The sequence below is a fragment of the Cotesia glomerata genome, linkage group LG1, assembly GCF_020080835.1.
Source record: "Cotesia glomerata isolate CgM1 linkage group LG1, MPM_Cglom_v2.3, whole genome shotgun sequence".
Classification (NCBI taxonomy): Eukaryota; Metazoa; Arthropoda; class Insecta; order Hymenoptera; family Braconidae; genus Cotesia; species Cotesia glomerata.
Genome location: NC_058158.1, coordinates 5,769,671 through 5,789,366, shown reverse-complemented (window position 1 = coordinate 5,789,366; position 19,696 = coordinate 5,769,671). Strand labels below are relative to the sequence as shown.

The following is a 19,696-nucleotide window of genomic DNA, read 5'->3' as shown; positions in this document are numbered from 1 at the left end:
ATGAAATTAGTGTTTTATTGAGAGCAAATTGAAGTTATAAAAAAAAATAATACTGGGTAAAAGTTTTAAAATTAATAAAATCAGTATAAACCTGAAAGTTTAACTAATTATAAGAGTTAGTGATATAATATAATAAGAATATTAATATTGATAAAAGTTTAATTTAAATGAGCAAAGTAACATCTAATACAATAACTTTGGGTGAAATAGTTGTATATAATAGCCTAATTTGAAAACTGTTTTCCCGAGATCGAAAAGTTGGTCTAGTCATGTACTTATCAAATATACTCACGTCTGTGTAACTCAACGAAACTTCAAAAGTCCTTAGGGTCTCAAAGTCATTTTCTAACAAACTCTAGCTCAAAGTGTCGAACAACCAGGAACGAAAATAACTCAATAACGTGTAAGTGTGAAGTAACTTTATGACGAAAGAGAAAAAATATTATTTATTGTATTGCATGTTATCAAGCAGAGATAGTCTTTCACTAAGAATTTATTCGACTTAGCTTTATAATAAAAAATCAAAATAATATTTCATCAATCTTTAATATTCAAAAAAAAAAAAACATAAAATAAATAAAATAATTCAAGATGTCAAAACTTGATTATAGCCGGGTGATATATAGAGGAAAATGTTTTGATTGAAAATAGAGCTGTGCATACAAACTTTCATCTAAAAATAAACTTATAGAAGTTCTGCGATTTATCGTGATTTGCTTTCAGAAAATAGACATCGAAGTAAACTCCAATGCCGTGTGTTAAAATAATCTACGACTATAAAATATATATTTGTTTCGAAGTAAGTATAGGTATGACTCTAAAATATAAGGATAGAATGATACCTAAAATACCGAGCTGTCAACTTGACGGATGAGAAACTGCCAGTATACCACGGTGTAATTCAGCATAGATGCCGACTCCCACACTAAGATTCGGCCAGCAGAGAGCTGAGTATAAAATCAAGTACATTACATCTATAATATACATTACACATATATGATGTATATGTGCAGAGATTGTATCAGTGTAATCGGCGCTATTGCTATTCCCAGTGTCCTTGGCATCAAAATTATCATATATACACCACACTGACTAGACGCGCAATTCCATTTGTACCACGAAAAATTCATAACTGTATTAAATAATAATAAATATTGTAATGTTCATAATCATTATTATTATTAAATAAGAAATATGAGAAATGTGGTCGCCTGGCTTCTTGGTTATTGTGTGATCAAAACTTATGAACCTTTCCCACAACTGAAATCACTCGGTAATTTTCGACTGGAAAATGCTTTATTTATATTAAAATATTTTAATTGTACAAATATATCGATAAATAATTACAATCCTGTAAGAATTAATTTTATTGATTAAAAATAAATAAATAAAAATAAAATTTTTATTTAAATCCACGGACGCGAATTTACTTAAATATTTTTAAATTTCGCAATTATTTCGCCCGTAGCTTTATTTGGACGGATTTCTGATAAGCCACGTATTTTTTACTATACATTATATTTTTGTATCGTTGGTTTGGTTTCTTTGCATGTTATTTCGCTGTTTATTCATTTTCCTTGTTTGCTATTTTACGCATGAGAGCACTTTCGTTTAATGCGGTGGCTGATACGAAAAAAGGGCGTCGCGCAGGTGTTGTAAATAATATCGTACGGAGGAAGTATCAGATATACATATAAATATAAAACAGTCTACCAGTGTGTATGAATAAGGGGGATATATAATATAGACTAAAGAAGTTACATGATTTATTATTATTATTATTATTGATATTAATATTATTATCAATATTATTATGGTTATTAATATTATTAATGTTATTATTGAATGTGAAAAAAAAAACTTTTTTGTTAAAGTTTGTACCTGCGGTGCAAATATGCGCCCTTTAATAGATAATAAAATAATAAAATCATTTTTGGTTTATAAATATACATAAAATAATTATTTAAAACTGTTAAAAATTATGTTTTTTTTTTTTCTAAATAAATGTAAAGAAAAATAAAACAAACAAATAACACATAATATTAAAATATATAAATAAATTTTCCATTTCTTTTCTTATCGTTATAATTATAATATATATTCAATTGACGTTAGTGATTAAATATATATGTTATGTATTAAATACTCCATTTCCAAGAGACTTACATTATTTGTTCGGTGATTTAGTTGTACATAAAAGCTCCCAGAAGCTTTTATTGCGATACTTAATCTAAGTAACACTCAGTAGGTGTAAACGCATTAATTTATTTGAATAGATTAAAATTTATGTTGAAGATATAGTAAGTGAAACTTTGGTTCCCTTTTTATTTAAAGGCTGAATTACTTCAGGGTGGGCAAAATATAAGCCCCGATAAAAGCAACTGCGGAAATTAAGAAAACTTTTGAACCAGACAATGAAGTCGCGGAGTTGCAGAGATCGGTGCTGCAGATGTGACAAGATACCATGGTCACGTGGCTGTGAGTTGTGTCGTGAGCTGCACAAGGTCCGTCTTTTATGTCACGCTCTTCCGGTCCGGGAATTTCGCACGAACGTCGGACAACGAGTCTTCCATTTTCTATGCAAAAATAGTTTCATTGTTATTATTATAATGTGGATAAGAATAAGAATATAAATTATTGGGAGGATAGAAAACTAAATTTTATTACTTGAATGTGATTTGACGGTTGTTATTACCGTTTATTATATTATTTCTTGTCATAACAAGTAATAAATGGTCAATAAATTACTCAGTGTCAATAATATCTATCATGTATTTTAAATTGAAATCACAATTGATTTCTAAAAATAATTTTATTATTTTATTTTTTTTCTCTAAAATCGGAAGAATGTTTTTCTATCTCGTCTGTATATTGTTGAAAATTTTTTTAATATTTAAACTAACAATCTGAAAACAGAAATTAATTTCGTTTTATATTTTAGGCAAGTTAAAAATATTGTTATATTTGCAGTAAATTTTTGACATACAAATACCGGTTTGATAAAAATAAATCTATTATATTGAATTGCTTGAATAATTTAATTTCAAATAACAATAATGCAACCCTTCTGATATTTATTTACGTTTTATATGAAGTCTGTTTGAATAAAAATAAACAAATCATCTCAAAAGTTACTTTCACTCTTTTTAGAATTAAAAAAAAAAATTCCTAAGAGACTAATTGCACCCCATTTGCTTTTAATAACAATTAAAAATAATATTGGAAGCTACAGAATGAAATAAATATGAATAATTATTTCAGGGTGTGGTTAAATCCTTGAGGAATCTCTAATTACAAACATAATCAAATGTAATGAGTCACTAGAACATAATAGCCGATAAAAAACAAAACAATGTGTCGAGGTTCCGGTTGGGTTGAACAGTTCTAATTGTTAATATAACACGAACGGCATTATATTGTCCGGCTACCGATGGCATTAAAATTAAATAATGAAATTGTAATGAGTGATTAAGAAACTCTGCTCAGTATTAACTGCTTTTAATAAGAATATGAATAAAAGGAAAAATATGTTTTATCGCAAGCATCCAGCGTGCGTCATCCTCAGAATTAAATGTTCTCACGTCCAAGCAAAAAATTCACTCGACTCCCACATAAAAATTATAAAATGCATTTATTGTTTTATTTAAAACTAAAATACTGGGTTAAATTTTTTCGAGATAATAATTAGTGACATGACTTCATGGATATGTCTGTCGACGATTACGCTTAAGATCAGAGCCGTTGAATTGTTTACAGTAGGCGAAATTAAATAAGAATTAATTCAGCAGGAAATTCGCTAATTGTACATGATAAATAATAATGACACAAGACATTATAATGAATTAAGTTTTATAGGTTTAAATATTAAATATGCTTATTTGCATCCTCAAGGTTGAAGTAGTTACGGCTCGGACGCTCAGACAAATTTATTTCGCAACTATTTTTATCTTTTTTTTTCTTCTCAGTTCTTCAAATATTAATCTTGTTATCAAGGAATTTAATACAAAAAATTAAATGAAAAAAAAATCACTTTTATTACCTTTTTGGACAATTTTTTTGCAGACATACTTCTCGTTGTAGATGTAAGAATTTGGATTAGCGTTAGACTCGCAATCACGGGTGTGGAAAGTTTGGTGGTGGCTGGTAACATTAAGCGGATCGCCACAGGTGCCTGGTTGATCAGAAACGCAGCTCCAGCATCGCAGAGACTCGCCTGTTAATTTTTCAAAACATACCTCGTAAAACGAAGGAACTTTATTGCTCAAACTACTTAATTATCAAAAAATTTATGTCTCTACAAGACATTAAAATAACACTGCAGCTCATAACTCTGTTTTTACTAAATTGTTTTTCTTATTTTAAAATATACCCTCGGGTAACTATTTCTGGTAGAAAAAAAATTTACCTTCATTTTACTTGTACTTTATTTTATTTTTATTATTCTACGAAGGCAACACGGTGTAAAGATAAAAAGAAAAAACTGTAACGAATAAAAAACTTAGAAATAGTTGGTTATGCAAGAATGAATCCGTCGAATGCAATATAAATATAGAAGTATTACCGGGAGATAAAAGTCTAATAAAAACTCAGTGAAAATTTTATCTTAAAAATTTTTTTATTTTATTTAAATAAATTCATTAAAAATTTTTTTATTTTTATAACTCTATTATGAATTATGACTAATAAATAAAACAAGTTATCAAAAAATTATGAAATATTCGATATTAATAATTTAGATACTCAATTTACATATTTAATTATGATTAATAAATTTTCGTAATCAGTCAGTATATGTTCAAAATTAGATAACAAAAATTATCATCGAACTGATTGAATTTTTCGGTTTGAGTAATATGTGATGAAATTTATTTCCTGTTTTAGTAATTATCAATTTTGTTTTATTTCAGAATCACTTAATAAATTCTTTAGTAATATAATAAGACTCAAATTTTTAAGTACAGTGCCAAAAAATTTATTTTTCTATGCATGTAAGTTTTTCAAATAAAAAAAAGATAAATTTTTTCCATACGAAATTTCTTATTGAAGAGGAAAAAATTACATAATTATTATCATAATATATACTTATTAGTATTATTATCATCGAATATGTGATGATAAAAAATAAAGAAACAAGTGTCTAGTGTAATATATATTTATATATCATAAGCAATAATGATGACTGCATACAAGTAGTTTACCTTTGCATAACATGTTAGCGTTAGTTACACCCGATCGCTATACGCCTTTGGTACATATAGAAATATCTATTATACGTCTATATAACACACGTGTAAATCTATGTACGTACACAATACAAAGAGAGAGAGAGAGAGAGAGAGAGAGAGAGAGAGATAGACGTTGAAATTATTTTTGCGGAGTAGCAAGTCTATGAGTCATGTTTATTTTTTTCCTCTTGAGCGAGTATTATACTTACTCATTTAATTCAGCAGTTTTTAAATTTACTATTATTTTACTTATTTTAATTTTTTTGTTTTATTTAAACGGTCATTCAACAGTTTCGCTGACTCGAGACAACAATTATAATTATATACTAAACATAATAATAGCTTTTATTTAATGTCCCAAGTATTTAAACTCCGTTACGTCCTCGCGCTCGATTTACATCAATAGTTCTATTCGGTAAAGACAGAAAAAGTTGCGTAGCATTATTACATATATATATATATATATATATATATATAGCATATATATATATATATATATATATATATATATACGGCGGCAAATAAAAAGTGCGTGCTAGTTTTTGCTGATATTACTGCACGAGTCTCCAAATGAAACTATTTTACGTCAAGAATTTTTTTACTTTCCACAGTTATAAACAGTAAATTTTTCTTCGTTTACAGTTCTAGAATTTTTACGATCTTATTACCGACGTTTTGACATTTTAAAGTAAATACAAAAAAATTTCACCTATATATCGCAAGAATATTTAAATTTCTGATTATTCAACAAAGTTTCATTTTGTTTTGAGCTCTGCCGATGTTATTATTTACGATTGACCGTCACGTGTTCTCAAACGCCGACAATAAATCATAAAATAATTAAATTCAATCAACCAATACGTCTAGCTTTAATTAACATTTAAAATTATTTTTAACTTCCCGCTAAGAAAATCTCAGGTTTTGAAAAAAAACGGGAAGTTATTGGTTTTACCCCTGTTTTACAAAAATCGAGTTTTCATCAGATCTCGACGTTTGAAGCTCACAGGAAGCTTCCCTGACTATCCCCGCGAGGGTGTCACTATGTCTGTCTGTATGTATGTGTGTGTGTGTGTGTGTGTATGTAAGTATGTAAACCTCTCATAACTTTTGAATGGCTTGAGCGATTCGATCGCGGTTGGCGCCATTCGAAAGAGCTTGTCCAAACTTAGATTTTGGATATAATTTGGACCGATTCAGACCAATAGATTTCGAGAAATCGAAAAAAAACTGTAAAAAAACTTTTTTTCAAAAGTGGTTTTTTTGGAATAACTTTCGAACGGCTTTATCGATCAACTCCAAAAACTAATCAGCTCTTAACCTTGAAAAACCACGTCGATCGCCGCTAATCCGGTCAAAATCGGTTGATTCATTCGAGAGATATCGTGCAGGAAAGAAAACCCAAAAAAGTGTTTTTTCGGAATTACTCTGAAATTTCTAGTTTGATCAATTCAAATTTAAAGATTTTTTAAAAGGTTTAAAAAACTGCGTCGAATGCCGCCAATCGCGTAAAAATTGGTTCATTCATTCAAAAGTTATTGCGGTTTGAAAACTCAAAAAATAGTATTTTATCAAACTTTTATTAGACTTCTGAGCTCGAAGAGCTCAAAAGCATAGAAATGTTATCTTTTTGAGCTCGGAGAGCTTAAAACAACACATAAGCTGTATTTTTGAGCTCGAAGAACGCTCAAAAACGGTATAAGTGCAATTTTAAGCATCCAGGTATGGAATTAGCGGGAAGTTGCAGGGATGGCTTTCGGGGTCAACCGTTTTCCTAATTTTTTTAATAAGCAATCATAAAAATAATTATTAATTTTTCCAATTGAATTTTAAAGCTAAGTTAAATAAAAATAAAATAAAGTAATTACCTGATTGTACAAAGAAAGCAAATGCAACAATTGCAAGGATCCAAACGTAATTCAACGCCATTGTAATTCGTAGAATTCACTCAATAATTATTATTAGTATATTGTTATGAAATAAGACTGATGAGACCGAATGTTTAGTAGACAGTGGTCACGCTCGTACTGATGCTGTCCCGAGTGTTTAAACTGTCTGGACGCGACAACAAGTAGTATAGTAGCAGACGTAAAACTAAACCGGGGACATGGATCAGGGAACTGCAGCGTGGTATGGAGGAAAGCGCAACTCACGACACTCCCTGCCTTGCCTTATAGATGTAATGGTCATTTGCTAATATTACGTACTGCGTACTATACCATGGTACACATGGTGGCACACTATTATATGGACAGGATTGGATAGTAGCAATACACATAAAACTACTACCATTACTACTTGGGCTCACAGTGTACCGACACAGCCCCTCCGCTGCCTAGAAATATAACCAACCACCATACTTTTATTTACTATCACGTTGTCCTCGGTAACGTTAATCACCATCATCATTGCGTTAATAATTATTATTTTATTTTATTGGAATTGGTCATGCAGGTTTAGTAATAATAATAATAATAACATTGATGATAATGGTAGCATCATATGGATACATATGAATGTGCCGACGGATTAAATTGAGATGAATAATGAGACGTCGCGATGAATGTTACAGTATTAATGTCAAGAAGAGTCTCCATGATTTCAGATAACTGTTGATGCGTATAGTTACGAAATCTATACCTCAGAAATCGTCACCAAACGAGCGGAAATTTTTCAATCACGTCGATGCGTCATAACTAAATTGATGATCTGTCTTTTGTGCGAATCATATCCGATGGTTTAGAAATTATACTATTTTATGCACGGAAGTTATGAATAAAAAAAAATTAATTGATTGCTTATTGAAAGGGTTGAGACAAATAAGGTCTAATTATAAGAGGCAAAAAAGAATTTTCTAAAAAGCGACATTTTTACGCAGGCGATAAAGTTTAATCAGGTAAAAATATTAAGAAAAAAGATCTAGTCTTGATCTAAAATTTTTCTTCAAGCGAAAAAATTTAACTTCATCTAAGATAAATATTTTCTTGGATAAACGGAATTTTTTTTACTCAAGAATTCATTTTTATTATGCATTTTAGAGAATTTCACAATACTTTATTGAAAAATTGATGTTTTTCTGACCTTGGATGCTGATATTTTTTTTTGTTTATTATTTTTAATTTTTTTTTCATCATCAACATTTGTTTTGAATTATATTAAGTATTGAGGACGTGGAAAAATTTCTCTCTAAATTATATTTATTAAAATCAAATTTCCAACAGACGCCTTTTTCAGAAAAAAACGATAACTAGACTCTAAAATGCTAGGAAAGAGATTATAAAATTTCATGCAGCTGTACAAGTGCACTCGAATCTTGGGCCCGAAAACTTATCAGGATTAGCCCAATAACAAAGACCTTATACACAGGGCCATGAACTTTATTAGAGAGGGAGTTTCCTTCACAGATCTAAGTAATGTAAGAGTAATGATAGTTAAAATTAGATTTCGGTAAAATAGATAAATATGATTTTAAAATAAAAATTAATATACATTAGAGAGACATAAGAAATAAGTTAACAAAAATTATAGTTAAATAAAATAACAACAAATAAATAGATAATAATGTCAATATTAAGAAATGGGAATCCAATTTAATAAAACAAATATATGAATAACTAAGTAATCAAATACACAATTAAATAAAGCTTAATATATAATTGAGTAAAAAGTATATAAACGATTAAATTAAATAAATAGTTCATCAAACTCAGCAAACTCCCGGTTGGTAAATCAATTGATAAAATAAAAATTATTTATCGGGACCATAATTGTCATTATTGATGGTATAAAAGAAAATAATATAAATATGACTTATTAATATAGGTTAAATATTTCAATTTGTCGAGTGGTTCAGTTAGCAAACACTTCTGGATTAAATTTCGGGTTTGCGTATTAATTTTATTTTAGCACGTATTTGATATACGATAATTAAATTTGAGTGATGTTTATTTAGAGTTTTGACGTTTGATTGAATATCAACCGTATCATAACGATCGTTTTTTATAACAGAGGTTGTTTGTTATTTTCTGGATAGCTTTACAATCATTGAATGAAAAGAGTGTCAATTTCGTTGTTATTTGCCATTCAGTAATGTCCGGTCTAGTGGATACCAATTGCTTTATGGAAAACCATTCAATTACTAACGAGCAATTCCATGATAAATGGATTAGGAGTTTTAGAGGAGTATTATTAACCTTTAGAACTTTGGTTTTAAAATAGATGACCTATTAGTAACGCCCAAGTATATTTAAACTGTGTCATTTTATTATTCAGCTCAATTTTATAATTATCCGGCCAAATTATAATTTATGTCAATAAGTAAAAAAAAAAAAATTTCAACAGTAATACGATATTTTATTTACTAAAATTTACATAAAAAATGCATACATAAAAAAATCCACAATTTATTTTCACTGATTATTTAAAATAAATAAATAACACCGATACAAATAACACAATAAATTATTTCCGTAGCTTAGTTTAACTTAATGGAGCTAATCAATATTTGATAATTAATAATCACTCATATTATATTAATCTTCAGAGCTTGCATACAATCAGTAGAAGCACCTATTAATCTCCGACGTTTAATCCGAAATAATTAGATACGTAATTCTAATTCATACATGCTCTCTGCTCCGCTTAGCTCTCATACAATTCTCATTTACCGTACATCCATTAAATTCTCCACTTCATAACCACACGCACCGTATCACAATCACAAATAGAAACAGCTCAACCCATTAATTAATGTAAATTAATCTACTTAATCGCTTAAAAACGTATTTAAATTCATAATTATAATTATAATTATATAATTACTACAAGTTCAATTTTTTTAATGCACTTCCCCAATAATACAACTGTTCATTAGATTAAAATAATTTTAGCATAATATAATACAATCCTCAATAAATAATAAATATAAATATATCAATTATTATATAATAGGATGGCTGAAGGCATCGTTTGTGATGTTACAGCGTAAATGTAAGTAGAAAATCCTCACTCAACAACAGCCGACGAGGGTCACAGTGTATTTAACCCTGTGAAGTATTACCAAATTGACTTGACCATTTGACCCGTTTCACCGGTTGAATTGCACTCGTGCACTCACTCCAGCATTTAGCTGTCTTAGTCCACTTACAATTATATATGTTATGTACTTAAACAACAATAGTATCTTTTATTTGTCTCTCCTCTATCTTTGTCTTTGTCGTCATCTTCATCTTTGTCCACATCTACATCATCATCATTTTTATTATTACCATCATGATCAGAACTATACTATGAAACAAATCCAAGACGACTTATAAAACTGTGCCACTCAATTTTAAGCTGCTGCGGGTAGAAGTTAAATGGCCTTTCCGGTCCTAACTTGCCCTAAAATTAAGTTTATTTTATTTCCTCATATTGAACGATGACTTCTTAATTTATTATTATTTTTTGTTCATTAGTTCACTCTGCCTCTCTTGCTACTTGGCTTTCAGTTCTAAAAAAAATTTAATTTAGATAATGTCACTGGTTATGCAAAGTGAACGCAACAATGAGTGTCCAAAGTGAAATTATTGTCAGTAATGTTGACAAGGGTGCTTCAAGACGCCGTGATCGATTGCAACCATTTTCAGAGCAAAATGAACAAGTGACAAGTGCTTCAGGATATGTTGCTTCGAAATTACAGTAAGTGCTTTTAGATCGTGATGGCACGCAACCTCGAATTGTTGTATGAATATTTTTATCTACAAACAGAGAAATTTTTAATTAAAATTTTAGAAAATAAAACCTTATAAAATGTTGATAGAATAAAATAGCAGTTTTATTTATCTTCAAATTTTATTCCAGTTTTTTTTATCTTGCCTCACTTAGCTCTACCGTCCCAGTAAATACTTAATAGTAAGTAGTTGAATAATTATAAATTAACTAAGAAGGATAATGTTAATGATATTAATGTCTGTACCGATACAAGCAATGTATGTATTGTATACTGTGTACATATATACTTTCTATCCAGTAGAATATAAAATAATTTGACTCGGCGATTGTCACGCGAGAACTTAATATTTACTGCTCGCGTCAACGACACGGAAAAGGAGTGATTAAAATATATGATTGTTGGCATGTTTGTTTTTACTTATTCGTTAGTTCTTGTCACAAACAAACGAATAATTATCAGCCAAGACGGCCTTTTTTATAAGATTTTATTATTTTTGTGACACATATCAATGAATATAATATAAATATTGCGAAATAGATTTAATGGAATAATGAAAAATCCAATGAATGACAGAGTTTATTTTTTTAAAAAAATGTCATGCACTGAATACGAGGAAACTTTTTAAACTAAGGTTTATTCAAAGCGGGACTTGCGTCACGTAAGAGATAATTAAATGTTAAATTGTTCTGTGATATATAATAGTAGTAGTAATAGTAATAGCAATAGCGTAAATCTATATAATAAATGTGTCTGATGTTTATCAGATACTGTGGTCCACGATAAAAATAAAATAAATATGTTATTTTTTATGTTAAGCTTAAGACAGCATTGAAAATTATAAACTAAGTATAGTTTTTAAATAAGAAGGTAATTCAGTTGACTACAACGCGTTAACCAAGGCAAGATTATTCCTCTGAGGAAAGTTATACATGTGAATGGAGAAAATATAGAGCACGTAAATAGTTAACAAAACCTACACTAAAATGCAGCTGTGGTGATACTACTGTAGATACAGATGTACAGTCTCATTACCAGACTCTTTATCTTTAGTTTAAGTCACTTTACACGTTGGCGAGAACCAAATGCGAATATGTAAAATTGAATAATTCCCTCTTCCCGTTTCACATACGTGTCCTCTATTATTTATTTTTATTTTCTTCACTTGTAGTGCAGGTACATCTTTATTGTTAAACTTTGTTTTTTTTTTTGGTTAAATATTTTGTTAAATTTTAACGCTAAGTTGAGTATTTTGGTGTTGAAGTTGCCTAAAGTTTTTATGATATCTTTACTACAGTTTGTTTTAAAGTAGGACAATTAAATAATTACTTAATTTCTGGTATTTAAAAGTCACTGACGGATAAAACGAGTTAGTGACATTAATTATTTAGCTACTAAATCTCGGAATTTTTAAATAAACTAAAAAAATACTTTCACGGTTATTTTTTTAAGTTGGCGAAAATTATTAAGATATTTTGTGAAAGTAAAAAGTTGAAAGTTACTAAAAAAATATTTAACAGTAATAAAATGATTAAAAAAAAATATTAATAATGTTTTTTAATTTCTCATTATAAATACCATAAAATAAGAGCTATAAAAAATTTAATTAAAATAACGTACAGAAAACAAAAGCTTTAAGACAGTGGTACGACTCATTGTCTGGACAAGCGACGAGATCGATTGATGGTGCCGGCGTGTATGGGTCATTGCAGTCTCCTCTGTGTCCCATCGATAGATCTGCATTGCATTTGTAGCACCAGAGTTTTTCTTCACACACTCCTTCTGCTTGATAAAACTCAGAGTTAATTACTTTTTACTTGATGAAATAAAGTGAAATAAGTGACATTGGAAAAAAAAAAAAAAAAAAAAAAAAAAAAACTTACCTAGTATAAAGTAAAGCAGATAAATAAAAATAAAAAAAAATTTCATGCTCTCAAAATTGAATACGAATCAAGTACATTAAAGATACAAACACGAAGTGGCGTCTCGTTACTTACGTCGCGAACTGATAAGGTATCACACATAACACTGGTTAATGATTCAAACATGGGCCAACCTTCTGACAAGGATAAACAAACACCCGAGAAGAGTGGGAGAGTAGAGGCGACATTTTAATGTCCATGTGTATGTAGGTAAGTAAATCTTGCACACGAAAGACGAGCAAGAACTTTTCTCAACTTAGTACACCTATATTTTGTATGTATCTTTATATATACACAGGTATATAGATATATGGAGCAGTGCATGGTAAAACTCAGAGAATGTCGGTATGGAGAAAGTGGAAAGAGACAACTCCCACGAGTCGGTACAACTTATTGATAAATGTAACTCGTAATCGTGATTTAGGAATAAAATAAAAGTTTAAATAAAAACATTGTAAATAAACCACCGCGTAATAGGTAACCATTTTTTATTGGTTTATACAATCCTCTTGGGTATACTCGATACAATATTGTAAATGTAATTGTTATTGTATTGTAAATTTTTTTTATTCGATTTTAAAGCTCAATACTCGATTGTTATTTCAATTATATTACGTAAACTTTATTTAAGTGTGTATATTTATACATGCTATTTTTTACATTCATTTTACTTTTATTGATATTTAACATCAATTCTGCACAATATTCTTTTTACGCGTAGACTATTTTTTTAGGCACGTATTTATCATTTTTTATATTTTTCTTTTATTATCGGTATTCAATAATAATTGCGTAAATAGTTTTATATTTTAGTTATTTGTTAACACGATACATTTTTTCTTGTCTTTCTTTTTTTTTTTTTTTTATTTTTATCGAATACAAATAACATGATTTTATTTTACTGGATAGTATAATGGAAGCTATGTGTTGCTGATTTTTTGGAAGCTTAATTGTTCATATGATAACGATCACCACTATTGTTAATTTAATTATTTAGTTTACTTTTTTGAATGTCTATCTACCTAATGTTAAATAAAATCCTCATAATAATAATAATATATAATTAATACAATTATTACAAAAAATGTATTATATATAATATAATAATATAATATATATTTATAAATATCAATATATAGGCAGGAATATTATAGATATAAGTGCGAAAATATACATAATTATTTAAATATATATATAAGTAGTTAAATAGAAAAATTATTAGTGTGACTAGTATGTATTTTATTACAAATAATTATTAAATTTTTTATTTATATTGCAATGTTCAGGTGACTTTTTTTACTCAAACTAAAATATACTTTCAGGAGGGAATTAAACGATTGTTATGACGCAGGATTATGTAAATAATGTCTTAATTAATACCAGACATTTTATTTACTAACGAAAATAATTTTAAATAAATAAATAGAGGAGCGAAGCAAGCACTTATTTCTTTTAATTATAAGTATATTTGTTATTATTATTATACTAAGTATATTTTCTTTGTTGCTGTTCTTGTTTTTAATTGTTGTTATTGTTTTTGTCGGTTTCTTAGGCTGTTCAAAGGCGTCATTGTGAGAAAATTATGCCAGCAATTAGATATACAAAGCCAAATACGAGCCATGGTAATTGGACGTAAGTGCGAACAATAAAGGCTGCGAACTAAATAATCCGTTACGCCATTAGGTAGGAAAGGCCCATGGAAAGTGTGCCCAATACAGAAATAAACGTCACTATCAACGCTGATGACTGGGTACCAGAGCCGTTGCATTTATCACCTTCGCAAATGTCACATGATAATACCGACGCACTGCTCCGATAATCTTTTTTAGCTTTTTCCTCCATCACTTGACACGGTTTTACTGCCTCTGTTGGAGCAGTCTGGCAGGTTCTGACCAACACATTTTCCGCTCCGACTGTTAAAAAAATAATTTTAACAATATTTTGTTTTTTTATTTAAAAAAAATTTATCTATTGAATTTTTAAGATTTGGAAAATTTTTTCTTTTTAAAATTAGTCAATTATATTTTAGCTTTATTCATAAATATTATAATTTATGAAAAGATTCTTCCATAAAATTGAAAAAATTTTTTAATTCTTTATTTTGAGTTAATTTTTTTTTCTTTTTAATTTTAAAAAGTTTTCTAAATAAAATAAATTTTTATATTACTTACAATTATTTCAACAAACTTTTGTCAATAGATTCAATAGATAATTAAAAAAAAAAATTGTATGAACTTATAAAAAAATGTATTAATTTTGATAATCTTCCAAATCACTTAAATTCAACGATAAATATAAAGTCATTATTGTCAAAAATTTTATAAAATTAGTGGTTATTCAAGTAAAAAGTGAAAGATCATTTATCAATAAATGTACCTTTGAGATGAATCTTAAGACAAGACATTGGCATTTTGGTCTTCGATAGATGCTCTTTAGGCGTGTCAACCGCAAAAAGATTTGAAATGTCAGTCATAGTTGGATTACTTTGTAGTTTTGACTCAAATGCTTTCATCGTTGATAAATCGCAGTCGACGACGTAGTTTTTGTCATCAGATTTAGCTACAATGTCACCATTACACTCGTTAGTTCCCGAACCTACGGCTATGCATTCGTAGCATTTTATGGCTTCTCCTACAAAAAAGGATAAACTGATATTGAGTGTTGGGCTGAAACCTTACATGATCCCCGGAAGAGATTTTAAATAAAATTATAAATATAAAAAAAAATAAACAAACTTAATATAAAAAGAGTAAAAACTTAACTTGATGCTAAAATTGAAATATTTTGCATTATAATAAGCGACAAATTTATCTGTGACTATGTCACCGTGCGTGATTACTCGTTATCAATTCATTGATGATAACAATCAGCAATTAATAAGATATATTTATGCGCTGCCTATTTGATTGTCACATTTGATAATATTCCAGTCGCAGTGATAAAATATAGGGTTGAATTATTTCATTGAGTTTGAAACATATTTACTCTGCTGGTCGTGTCGTACAAACAATGATGATAATAATAATTACACTAATCATGTCGAGAGATATACGTAATTGATTATATGCAATAAAATAATCAAATAATCATCAAATAGGCTGATTGATAAGTTAACCCCTGTTATTATTGTGATTAAAATTACGGTGCTTGTTTCATAGAAAGAAAAATAATAAAATCTCGTTGGCCACGCTTTACTCGACAATTTATTAGCGACTCGTGTTACTATATAATTATCCGAGAGAAACAAGAGAGCTGTAATGTGAATCTTTTTTTTTAATGAATGTAAGTACAGAAAAAAATTATATCGATTTTTACATGATAGAATACGTTCGGATTGCTAGTAAAAAAAAATAATTATTATTATCAATAATCATTATCGAGTAATAGCTATCGATCAATAACTATTAGACATCATTTTAAAAATTAATATTTACAATCATTAATTATACTACTAACCTTCGAATTGAAAAAAAATTTTTAAGTTTCTATATTTAAAATTTATTTATTTGAATTTAAAGTCAATATAAAAATCAATTTTGTATTTAATTTAACTCAAATTGAAATATTAATGAAAACAATAATAGTTGATGTCAATAATAATTCTGTTAATTTATATTCTAAGATCATTAAATGTCAATGGAAATTAATTCACCTCAATAATTACAGAGCATATAGTGTGAGAAGACCACAATCATTCAATTGTGGTTTACATAATATTCAAGTGTTTTAATCAATTTTCGGTGTTATATAGATGTACATATAGATCAGAACAGAAGGGTACTTAAAACTGTCTTGCCTAAAGTTCATGGCAATTCAACAACATTAAATTACTTCTGACAGCGGTCTATTTTAAAGAACGTCAAATAAGCACGGCTTTAGCTGAAGTCAACGAAAAAAAACGACTGAACAAAGGACAGCCCAAAAGGAATAGAATACTTTTTTTTAATCATCATTATCGATTATTTTGTTAGAGTTGCAGAATTAGTGTATTAATTAAAATAAATTTGTAAGTTTGTGACACCATTATTCAAGTTATGGGTAATTAAATTTACATTTATCCATGGTTTTGAAATATGTATGCAAGGTAGGCTTTACTGTAATAAAGTTTTCTATTGTCATGCTAATGCAAAGGGATGTTGATGTAAGCTTCTAGTGAGTGAGAATATAAAGAAGAGTGCGTTTCTCCGGCTGTTGTTGATGTCGAAACAGCTACTCATCCCGTGCCCTATAACCGTCAAATTAGGCCCACGCGATACGAGGGTTAAACTAATCGATAATGATAATAATCCATACAAGTAAGCACTGGCAGCCCTTACTGAGGATCACGAACTTCTAACTATATTATTATCGCTCACTTTTTCTGTTCGTTAGTCGTTATACTCCATCTCCTTCACTTTATTATTAATTATTATTATAATTTATTACTTTTATTTTCTCCAGTCATTTGAATTTGTAATTTTTGTTTACGTTTAATTACAGTTAATTAATCACAACAGTGTTCATTAATGCAAAACTGTGGTTGATTTATGATGTAATTTATTTTCTTCATCAAATTTTGTTTATTAAAAAAAAAATACATTTTTTTTCTTTTTCATTTTTCAATGAAATTTTGTTGATAAAATTATTTGTAGAAGAGAAAATTTTATAATTAAGTTATAGTTTTGTTTAAATGAGATTTATACTTGGAAAATTAAACTATCAATAAAATTATGGTAATCTCATTTTAAATGTACAAATTTATACATCAAATTAAATTTCACAAATTTGTTATTTAATTTCGTTTTAATGAAACAAGCAATCTATTTAAAAAGAAAAAACTATCATTTTCTAGGCGCCTAATTAATTGTTTAAATTTTCGTGGATAGAATTTATGTTTCACGAAAAATTATTATCATAATTTTACTTCAGTAAGGTAAAAGCCCCAATAGATGATCATGTACCAGTATATGATCACTCCATGTATTTGTATACTTATATTTGTGAATATAGATATACAAATACATGGAGTGATCATATACTGGTACGTGATCATCTATTGGGGCTTTTACCTTACCAAATATTGAAAAGCCATTAAGTAAAATTATGAATATTCACTATAAAACAATTTATAAAACAGATAAATAAATTCACCAAAAAGAAATGTCAAAAAAAAAAAAAATGTAAAAAGTTAAAAACAAGTCACCTGAATAAACGGCGAGTGTAAACACAAGCACAAAACTGAGAAGAACTTGTGTAAATTTGGATTGCATGTCTATCCTCGTGTATTTCTCACAGTCGACTATGAAGCTAGCGTCCGAGTTCGAAGGAGGGTGAACGGCGTATATTCGTGGGCGTCGCGGTGGTGGCGCGGCAAAAAGAGTCTTGTCGACGAGCAGTCGGCGAGGGGCTGACGAAGCGCGAGCGTGATAGCGAGTCACCGAGAAAGGGAGCCAACACACTCAATAAAAGGGAGAGATACTGTTCTATACTTACGTATTCATGTAAATAAATACGTCTATATAAATATTTCACAGTACAGTCAGAAATATGTGTTTGACGAGGACAGAAATCGGGACTGTTGTCATTGCTATACTGTTGCAATCCCAAGCGCAAAAACTACGCGGTGTTTTATACTCTAGTTTCAAAATTCTTTCGTTTCACTCCATAGGTAGCATTTTATCTTATTAACGAATAGAAATTTTCATTTTTTTTCTTATATGAATTTACTTCAAAAAGTTCAAAAATAAAACCACAACACTCAGATGTAATAAAAAATTTTGGTATTAATATTATTTTTCTAGACACGAATGTTATGCGTAGTAGACGCACAAAAATTTTCCCCTAGTTTCCTCATTTCCCCGCTTTCCCACTCAATATTTATTACTTACAGATCACTTATTTTCACTCCATCCGTTCTCCGATTACACTACTGTACTCCTAGTTTTCTCTCTGCTTCGATATATCAAACATTTTCTCCCCTTCTACATCCCTCGACACAACACTACACGGGTTCGTCTATTACGGATGCTCTTACAAGCCTTCCGCCGTCTCGTGACTCCACAGCTTGAGCTAACACGCGTGTTCACGCTCACGCAACAGAATAAAAATTAATGTTCCAAAATCTACTGGCACCACTTCGATATCTGTCGTCATATTACATTATATATAATAATTACGTACGCACAAATATTTATCAAAAATTCCTAATTAGTCAATACAGAATTTTTCTTAATGAGTCAACTATGTGGACACTGTTATGCATTAATGTGTTAAGTGCTATGAAAATCCTATGTACTTAACTCACTATTGCATAACAGAGTCCATATATTTGATGCTTTTTAATTTAATTTTTGAGACACATGTTCAAAACAGAAGTACTTAACATATCTATAATAAAACAATTCCAATGGAGACCACATGTTACATGAAAAAAAATAACCGAACTAAAGGTATTCTCTGAAGTTCGTCAATTTTATCAAAACTTAATGCTGTTTTTTTTTTTTTTTTTTTTTTTAAAGGAAAATCTGAACAATTATTGAGAGTAAAAACTTCTTAATTTACTAAAAAATTTGTAACTATATTCTGTGCAAATAATTACAAACCACAAGTATGAAGTTCGATGCACGAGGCGTCAACTGAAACTAGATAGTTCAAATATTCTAAACTTTAATTAACACAACACAACATAAAATATCAAACCTCATTTTTTATGTCATAGTATACTTCTATTGCGAGGTTTATAGGTCGGGTATCAGCCCTTATACGGTTTGTAATTTTTTTTATTTTATTTTATTATATATTGACTGCAAAATGACTCGGCAGTTCTAGTGAAGTCTTAAAAGCCAATAAAAACGAAATTAGAT

General features: G+C 28.9%; 3 protein-coding genes across 4 annotated transcripts; all 3 read right to left on the bottom strand.

Moving 5' to 3' along the window:
* Positions 1–1,518: 1,518 nt before the first annotated feature.
* On the bottom strand, positions 1,519–7,332 carry LOC123262964. Its single transcript, XM_044725479.1, has 3 exons — positions 7,091–7,332; positions 4,040–4,213; positions 1,519–2,576 (listed from the first exon to the last, which is right to left on the bottom strand). Exons 1-3 carry the CDS (start codon positions 7,149–7,151, stop codon positions 2,341–2,343), a joined length of 471 nt encoding a protein of 156 aa, XP_044581414.1. The 5' UTR covers positions 7,152–7,332; the 3' UTR covers positions 1,519–2,340.
* A 3,302-nt stretch (positions 7,333–10,634) lies between these two features.
* On the bottom strand, positions 10,635–13,953 carry LOC123264242. 2 transcript variants are annotated; one of them, XM_044727435.1, is made up of 3 exons: positions 12,816–13,953; positions 12,553–12,717; positions 10,635–10,960 (listed from the first exon to the last, which is right to left on the bottom strand). In XM_044727435.1, the coding sequence occupies exons 1-3, from the start codon at positions 12,859–12,861 to the stop codon at positions 10,740–10,742; spliced, it is 432 nt and encodes a 143-aa protein (XP_044583370.1). In that variant the 5' UTR covers positions 12,862–13,953; the 3' UTR covers positions 10,635–10,739. The 2 variants fall into 2 exon arrangements, with proteins under 2 accessions (XP_044583370.1, XP_044583379.1); XM_044727444.1 differs by having other exon boundaries at positions 12,553–12,714.
* A 375-nt stretch (positions 13,954–14,328) lies between these two features.
* Positions 14,329–18,197, bottom strand: LOC123264233. Its single transcript, XM_044727424.1, has 3 exons — positions 18,037–18,197; positions 15,231–15,485; positions 14,329–14,767 (listed from the first exon to the last, which is right to left on the bottom strand). The coding sequence occupies exons 1-3, from the start codon at positions 18,101–18,103 to the stop codon at positions 14,526–14,528; spliced, it is 564 nt and encodes a 187-aa protein (XP_044583359.1). The 5' UTR covers positions 18,104–18,197; the 3' UTR covers positions 14,329–14,525.
* Between the last annotated feature and the right edge of the window lie 1,499 nt (positions 18,198–19,696).